The sequence below is a fragment of the Watersipora subatra genome, unplaced genomic scaffold, assembly GCF_963576615.1.
Source record: "Watersipora subatra unplaced genomic scaffold, tzWatSuba1.1 SCAFFOLD_42, whole genome shotgun sequence".
Classification (NCBI taxonomy): domain Eukaryota; kingdom Metazoa; phylum Bryozoa; class Gymnolaemata; order Cheilostomatida; family Watersiporidae; genus Watersipora; species Watersipora subatra.
Window position 1 is genome coordinate 232,917 of NW_027045390.1, and position 9,338 is coordinate 242,254.

General features: G+C 36.2%; 1 protein-coding gene across 2 annotated transcripts; it reads right to left on the minus strand.

Moving 5' to 3' along the window:
• Nucleotides 1-501: 501 nt before the first annotated feature.
• On the minus strand, nucleotides 502-8,164 carry LOC137410416 (kinesin-like protein KIF21A). Of its 2 annotated transcripts, XM_068095835.1 has the most exons (8): nucleotides 8,064-8,128; nucleotides 7,694-7,895; nucleotides 6,137-6,245; nucleotides 5,873-6,053; nucleotides 4,666-4,830; nucleotides 2,723-3,023; nucleotides 1,958-2,157; nucleotides 502-958 (listed from the first exon to the last, which is right to left on the minus strand). In XM_068095835.1, the coding sequence occupies exons 2-8, from the start codon at nucleotides 7,772-7,774 to the stop codon at nucleotides 904-906; spliced, it is 1,092 nt and encodes a 363-aa protein (XP_067951936.1). In that variant the 5' UTR covers nucleotides 7,775-7,895; nucleotides 8,064-8,128; the 3' UTR covers nucleotides 502-903. The 2 variants fall into 2 exon arrangements, with proteins under 2 accessions (XP_067951936.1, XP_067951935.1); XM_068095834.1 differs by having other exon boundaries at nucleotides 7,694-8,164.
• Nucleotides 8,165-9,338: the final 1,174 nt, after the last annotated feature.

Here is a 9,338-nt window from a genome sequence, read left to right on the forward strand (position 1 = left end):
TTCAGAACTGTTATCTTGCAATACTACCTTAATAACTGTTACTTTGCAATACTACCTTCATAACTGTTACTTTACAATGCTACCTTCATAACTGTTACATTGCAATGCTACCTTCATCACTGTTACTTCGCAATACTACCATCATAACTGTTACTTTGCAATACTAACTTCAGAACTGTTACTTTGCAATGCTACCTTCATAACTGTTACTTCGCAATACTACCTTCAGAACTGTTACTTTGCCTTTAAAAGTATCATTTTGATGTGTTTTCTTCCTTAAGGTGAATTATCATATCTATAAATGCATGCTTTTATTGGACCGAGGATGCAAACGCATGCAGCTCAACAATGAAACACTCAACTATTGATGTTATTGTATAGTTTTAATAAAATTAGACTAGCTGTGAGCCAATGTTGTTATGATAAACATATGTAGGTACCTTACAAAATTAGAGCAAAGTAAAAGGATTCGTGTTGATACATATGACAGCTCCATTACTCTTAAAGTTAGTTTATTTTTGAGATAATTTCAACGAACAAGATTGAATACAATAAAGCCTATTGAACCAAAAATAAATGCGCATTTCGAAAATCTACGGCCAGTTAAAACAGACAAAGTGTTTAAAAGGTTAAAATAAATATCGACGAGAAGAGAAGAATAATTGCATCGATGGATATGATGTAACATCATGATGATCTTTGACAAGAAAGAGTTTATAGTCGGATGTGTACTAGGAATATAGACACATGCAAAGTACATGGGTCAAACAATTTGAACATTGATTTAAAAAAAAATGTATAAGATAATTTTCCTGCATAGTCATCAACCGTAAAGAAAACAAAAATAGCTACATAAATACAGACAAAAAATATGAGAATATGGAGAATGAATCTGTGCTTTGGCTATGAACTGTATAGTTTATGTGGGTCCATCCACCAGATCCTTATCGTGCAATCACTGAAAGAGCATGAACCATGTCTGTTATACATGCTAAATCGTGGCGCATGAAAAGTTCTTGGACAAAGAACAAGATATGTTGGTAGAACCAACCAAAGTTATCAACTTCTCCATTTGGCATATTTACACAATTCTCACAATGATGCTATTGAATAACTATAAAAGAAACTGTCAGCCCAATATATTGCATTTATTTAAGATTTTGTTTGACGTATCAACAACGTTGGATGCTTAAGGAGTTCTAGTCGCGTTAAAAATATCAATAGGTTTTGCTCCCAATTGACAAAGTAGCATCGCAATCATTTGACCGCTATACAATTTGTAAAACGTCACTTTTGAGGCATCTGTATTGCCACACCGATCGACTAGGTAAGTAGTCACACAGTCAGTACAAAAATCATTAGTATTGCTTAAGCGAACGGTTCTCAGTAAATCAGGCAACAAGACGCTATGCGACTACTTGTGCTTACTCATGATTTATCATTAAAAATGGGTAAAAAATTTTGTGATTATACTCGAATACATACAGTAATCAGTGAATTAATTGGATTTAAGGAAAAGCCAGTAAATCTATACTATTTGGCTAATTGGCCAAGTGTCTCATTAGAACACATGGGTGACAGACCTAACATTCAATTTACAATAAGCTTACTTAATTTGTATATTGAACAATTACCTACCTCTGGTGACAGTAAGTACTATATACTAGTTAGTAGATATAGTGAACAGTTACCTACCTCTGGTGACAGTAAGTACTATATACTAGTTAGTAGATATAGTGAACAGTTACCTACCTCTGGTGACAGTAAGTACTATATACTAGCTAGTAGATATAGTGAACAATTACCTACCTTTGGTGACGGTAAGTACTATTTACTAGCTAGTAGATATACTGAAAAGTATCCTGCCTCTAATGGCAGTAAGTACGATATACTAGCTAGTAGATATATTGAACAATTACCTACCTCTAGTGACAGTAAGTACTATATACTACTTTACCTAGAGGCAGTAAAGAGATTGCTGCGGTTGGTAGCCATAGAGTTGACGGCTAATGAATGAGCACGCACTTCATCTAGCTGCTGGCAAGTCTCGTTTGACCGAATCTTCACAGTGCCAGAGCGACAGCAGCTTAGCAATATGTCATTATCTGGTAGCATGCACATGTCGGTGATCCAGTCCTTATGGGCGCCATTAACTGACTGAAAACAATGCAAGTTGAGGAATGAGGAACCAGGAGTTTGTTTGAAATTGACATTCAACTTAAGCGGAAAGGAGCGGCGTGAACTGCATTAAAGATGGTAAAGATTAAACACTGGCAAATCAACTTGTCCCTTTTGAATGAGTCAACAATGCGATCCTGCAATATGAAACTTTTAATCATAAACGAGTCTCTGTATTGTAACAAACCTACAAGACATTTGCAAATATTGGTGAGAGACACAGCATAATGTCTTGCGTATGACAGGTTGATCTGGTGAGACTGAACCAGATGGGCTCAACAATGCAGCAATGACTAGGTCTGACATATTTTATATTGACTCTGATCTCTAGGCCATCAAGTAGGATCACAATTGGATTGAATGATTACCAGGAAAACCGATATACTGATATCAATCATTCACTCCATCTCAAATATTACTTCTAATAAAAAATATTTATTACAAAGTGGTGATCTTGATTGGTGACCATTACCGGAAATAACTATCACCTTTATTTTGCTATTAAATAGAGCAACACCTGGTATTGTAAAAACACCAATTTTACCTGTGGTTGAGAAGAGGGTTCACTGAGGTTCCATTTTTTGACACACATATCCCGAGAACCACTAAAAAGGATGTCCTGACGATGCGCGAGACATTGAACACCATCATAGTGAGGAGGGGCCATAGTAAATTTGGCCTGAATTGGATAATTTGAAGTTTGTTCATTGGAAATATCAAATCCCTTAATTAGATAATCCTTGGAGCCAGTTAAGAGTTGTTCTTTCCCTCTTGAGTCGTTGTATAAACTAAGGCAAATAATCGGTGCTTGGTGGCCGCTAGCAACCTTTCCGACTGCCGATAGCCTGTAAGCGTACAATATTTTACAGATCACCAGCCTTGACAGTTTAAATGAATATAGCAATTAGTCATCAAAAAGGTGCAGAAGCTAAATTGCTAGATTTAGTTGTAAGTGCTGTTAACAATATATATATGGTTAAATGATGTTGTGCATGCAAGCGGACAACCAATGAAAAATAACTGTCAGTTACAAAATGCCACATAGGGTAGATCAAATACACATTAGGAGTGACCCTTGGACTTATACAAAGAAAGAAGATTAGGGTTGTGCGCATAAACCACTGATAGAAGAAAGGTTATAGTTGTGTACATAAACCACCTATAGATGAATGGTTATAGGTGTGTACATAAACCACCTATGGAAGGTTATAGTTGTGTACATAAATCACCTATAGAAGAGAGTTACAACTGTGGTGGATTTTCTAAAATTCATACACCAACCTCTAATAATAGTAAGTACTATATACTAGCTAGTAGATATATGGATAAGTATCCTACCTCTAATGGCAGAAAGTACAATATACTAGCTTGTAGATATATGGAGAAGTACACTACTTCTAATGGCAGTAAGTACTATATACTAGCTAGTAGATATATGGAGAAATATCCTACCTCTAATGACAGTAAGTACAATATACTAGCTAGTAAATATATCGAGAAGTATCCTACCTCTAATGACAGTAAGTACAATATACTAGCTAGTAGATATATTGAGAAGTATCCTACCTCTAATGACAGTAAGTACAATATACTAGCTAGTAGATATATCGAGAAGTATCCCACCTCTAATGACAGTAAGTACAATATACTAGCTAGTAGATATATCGAGAAGTATCCCACCTCTAATGACAGTAAGTACAATATACTAGCTAGTAGATATATCGAGAAGTATCCCACCTTGGATGTGCTATAAAAACCTTTTCATATTTTTTATTATTTTACCTATCTATAATTTTGCTTGTTACATTTGCATTAGACCCTTGCCATACGAAATCAATTTGTTCCGGTGTTGGCATCGTAACATAAAAATGTCGTATAGAGGGGTGTAGAAGCCCATCATGATTATTTAATACAAACACCCCTTGGTGAAAATCATCAAACTTTTATATTTTCGTACTGACAGATTGATCTGGTGAGACTGAACCAGATAGGCCCAACAATGCAGCAATGACTAGGTCTGACGTATTTTATATTGACTCTGATCTCTAGGCCATCAAGTGGGATCACGATTGGATTGAGTAATTACCAGGAAAAACTGATATACTGAAATCAATCATTCACTCCTTCTCAAATTTTATGTGATGTACACACTAAAAATTAATGACAAAATACTATGTTAACCTTGGTAACTACAGTTACTAATACTAATATTTTTAAAGTGCTTTTAACAGAAATAGCTGTCAATGAAAGTGTGTGCCTCAGAATTCTCTAATTTTCGTAATCTTCAATTTTTTTAACTGGAAAATCCTCAAACTATAATATACACAAATATTTACAAGGAAATTGAAGACAAGCCGGCATCCAAACTAAATCCATCATTATCAGAGGGATTCTTAGCAACAACATTACATTTGTGGACAACATACAAACTAACAAATGTAGATTTTTATTCTAGGGATCGTAACTGAAAAAAACGCATCAACTTACGTATTGAGGTCCCAGAGCCGAACGGTGGTTCCAGTAGTTGTGTATAGTTTATGTCCATCTCTGCTGACTTGGATATCAAATATCTGCTGCTCTCCCTGTTGGAGAATGGCCTGACTGCTCGACGCTGGCTCCACAGGGATACTGTCATGCACCAGACCAGAGGAACTGCAACATAAGATATAAAACCTCACATTGTGTCCATCTCTGTTGGCACAGTATTCATTATAATAGGAACTAACCGTTATGATAGGAACTAACGGTTATGATAGGAACTAACCGTTATGATAGAAACTAACCGTTTTGATAGGAACTAACCGTAAGAATAGGAACTAACCTTTACGATAGGAACTAACCGTTACGATAGGAACTAACCGTTACGATGGGAACTAACCGTTATGATAGGAACTAACCGTTACGATTGAAACTAACCTTTACTATGGGAACTAACCGTTACGATAGGAACTAACAGTTATTATAGGAACTACCCATTATGATAGGAACTAACCGTAAGGATAAGAACTAACCGTTATGATAAAAACTAACCATTACGATAGGAACTAACCGTTATGAAAAGAACTAACCGTAAGGATAGGAACTAACCGTTATGGTAAGAACTAACTGTTATGATAAAAACTAACAGTTATTATAGGAACTAACCGTTATGATAGGAACTAACCGTAAAGATAAGAACTAACCGTTACGATAGGAACTAACCGTTACGATAAGAACTAACCGTTACGATAGGAACTAACCATTACGATAGCAACTAAACGTTATGATAGGAACTAACCGTAACGATAGGAACTAACCGTTATGATAGGCACTAACCGTAAGGATAGGAACTAACCGTAAGGATAAGAATTAACCGTTTTGATAGGAACTAACCGTAAGGATAGGAACTAACCGTTATCATAAGAACTAACCGCAAGGATAGGAACCAACCGTTACGAAAGGAACTAACCGTTATGATAGGAACTAACCTTTACGATAGGAACCAACCGTTACGATAGGAACTAACAGTTATTATAGGAACTACCCATTACGATAGGAACTAACTGTTATGATAGGAACTAACCGTTATGATAGGAACTAACTGTAATATCTTATGTTGGACAGTTTGACTGTATGTGTGGTAGAGAAGGTAACAAGTACCATATAAATGTAATTGCATCTGAAAGCAAGTAAGTATGAGTCGAGCTAGGCTTACCTGAGCACTGTTATACATTTAGCTCCAGCTCGGATGTCCCACATTTTGACAAATGAATTGGAGACAGTGTAGACAAGCCGGTTGACCTCGCAATATCGAACTTTGGAGACATAGTTAGGGTGGCCACCAAGACACAAAACTTCTGAACCAATTGACATGTCCCACACTTTGCACGTCAAGTCTGCGAGACAAAAGGAAACGCAGGTCAATTATGAGGTATTAGAATATGTTAGTGCGTTAGATTAGAGTCAAGTTGACACTTACCTTTACTGCCAGAAACCAAAAGATTGTCGGCGGCACATATAGATAGTACAGCCTTTGTGTGACCAACTGCCTTCTTTACACATATGAGACTCTGGTTGGAACTTGTCACCTGCAAGAGACCCATCAAAATAAAAACATGTAAATTTAAGTAACAATGTTGCTGAGCTTCTAGTAACAACATCGCTATTACAATTTGATAAGGTTACACATACATAGCTCTTAGACAGAAACCAATCATACCTCCTATAAATGATCTACTGCAGGTATAAAGATGACTCGAAAATATCTTCACCCCAATGTTCTATTAGTGAAATTTTTTACGTCAATCGTTTTAAAGGCTTATGGGGAATAAAAATTATGCTTTCAACATATAATTATTTTACTTGCATATCATGTAGTTAGTCTAATGCTAATTTAATGCTCTCTAGCCATTTTACTATATCAAAGAGTGCATCGCTTAGCCTAGAAAAACTAACATTAAAATCATAACGATTCCTAAAATTATTATTTTCTTGTAAAGAAGAGGTACTGCAGTCCGTGGTTTGGTGTGCTACTAGAACACCAAAGGCAAAAAGTGGGGCTAGTTGGAAGAGTAGCGATTTGCCAACTCATAGCAATCAAAATAGAGGCTCATGAAGCAACGCGCTACAATAGGAGTACTTTGGAGCAGCATCGCTCAATATTATCGTCATAAATAAACCTCTCCAAGTCGTTATACAATGGGACTACTATGGACTACGAATGCCTATTGTTTGCTCATCTGGCTAATCACTCGTGTTGTTTGAAAAGCAAACATTTGTAAGCACTTGCTTAGTTACAAGTTACTCCTAGGATGCCATGGCTAGTATCACCTCTCTAGTCAAGATACACAAGGTCATAAGGTCAATTGCCCAACTAGTTGCCTAGATTGTGTATAGATTGTGTGTAGACAAGTGTACCAGACACATGATGTAGCGAGGTTGTTTACAATACATTGTCGCATGGTAAAAATCATAGACTACAGAAAACGTATTGTAGGGCCATTCAAAAGGTTTACGCATTGGGCTTTTATTTAAGAGCTGATAACGCCAAAATTGAGTTGGCTCCTTCAAGGCAGTGAAACGCATCTGTTATAACAAACCACTCTGCGATTTGGTGTGCACTCTTTGTTAATTCTTGCTATTTGAGACTAACAACACTAATTCTAGCCTGAGTTTCTAATTTCTAAGAGATGCAATATTCCTATTTAGTCCAATGTGAGCCGAATAGTATATCTTTAGGGGAATGGCATTAGGGCAACTGTTTGTTCAGTCTGAGACTTTTTGCAGCAGTACTGAGTCAGCAATGCTCTAGAAACACGCGACTGTTCATCATCGTGATTATGAAATGTTTTTTCCATGCTCGGTTAATATTTGTTTTTGAATGATTTTAATGATGTTGGAGGTATCACAGTAAGTTAGTATTAGGCTGTATAGACTCACATACATGCAAATCCAGCTCATAATTTGTTAGTCAACACATGAAGACAATTACGTAAGTAGTTCAACGGGTTAAACTTGAAAACTTGGGCCTCATTACTTTGTCACAGCTGCTGACGGTGCCAAAGCTCTGCGCCTTTTTATTTTGTGTGCCGCCAGTTTGTGTGTTGGTGAGCCTCATGAATACATTAGTACTGTCAGAGTCCTGGAGTGGCTGGCATCTCCTGCTCAGCGATGGCGAGGATGGGGGTGTCAACCGCACGTCTTTTATTTCAGAAGTGGTCAACTGTGATTTATCTCTGCTGAAATTAAAATAGCAGAATAAAATTCAGCCTGCAGAGCAAGAGAATCATTATAGCTCATAGTGCAAAATGGAATATTTAAATTTGGAGAGACACTTTCATGAACTTTTTTATACTAAAATTTAAGCCTATACCAGTTACAGAATTGTCACCCTTTTATTAACACACTTCTTTGTTTAAGTGAAATCTCTCCTGACAGCTCTGCCAGGTCTTCTTGAAGATGGTCAGACTCTACAAGAATTAGAAATGATAAAAACCAGCTGATTATATCAAGTCCTGATGAGCATATGAAGGTTTTAGCATTGCTTTCGACCAGTATTCATATGGGTAGAATAGCACCAGTGTATATACGTATATGGGTAGAATAGTTACCAGTGTATATACGTATATGGGTATAATAGTACCGGTATCTATACGTATATGGGTAGAATTGTACCGGTATCTATATGGGTGCTATTCTACCTAGTATAGATACTGGGTAGAATAGTATCTATATGGGTAATCTTGGCCTTGACCTTTAAACGGTTGCATCAACCAAGGGTGATCAACTGATCAAGGCGGCAAAAGAAATTAACTGAAAGCAGCTGTCATATATGTTATAGTAGCTGTTATATATGTTATAGCAGTTGTTATATATGTTATAGCAGTTGTTATATATGTTATAGCAGTTGTTATAAATGTTATAGCAGCTGTTATATATGTTATAGCAGCTGTTATATATGTCAAAATATGATGCTAGTAAGCGATCAATGAAAGTAATCTAGACTTGCGCACTACGCTTACTGCTTCTAGCGAGCTGCTCTTCCTTGTGTTAGTCTAGCAAAACATTATCGAATTAATTGTTACATGATATACCTTACCCGCCTTAGCTTATTATGGCGTAGACTTATTATGGCAATAACTTACTTAACAAGTTGTATACCATTACTGTTAACAAACTGTAGATTTCACCTTAGTTGGTGGTCTTTAATACTTCTGAAAAACTCAGATTTTGCCCCCAAGTGAACAATAGTCTAGAGACACCTCATTTAATACTCTAACATAGAATTCAATTCTTTTTTAAAAATTACAGATAAATAATTTATAGATAGGCTAACTTTCAATATTATTTGCGTTCAACAAAGTTTACATAAGTTGGTAAAGCACAATGTTCAAATACTATTTGACTAAGAAAAATGTAACTAGCAGTTGTGACAGAGCTAAAACATAAGTTAATCATGTAAAATGTATCAAATAGTTTGTAGCTCTGAAAGTTTCAAGTTAATTACAAAAGATACATGAACGCTACGTTTTTTGTGGCGTTAAGAAGAAAAGCAACAAATGACAGCCACTGACTTACATTTAAAAAATGTGTCAAAATGTGTAAGAGTTGAGGCTGTTGTGGCTAGACACACGAAATAACGCGTCACATTGACAAATAAATGGACGAGTGCGAATTTGCCT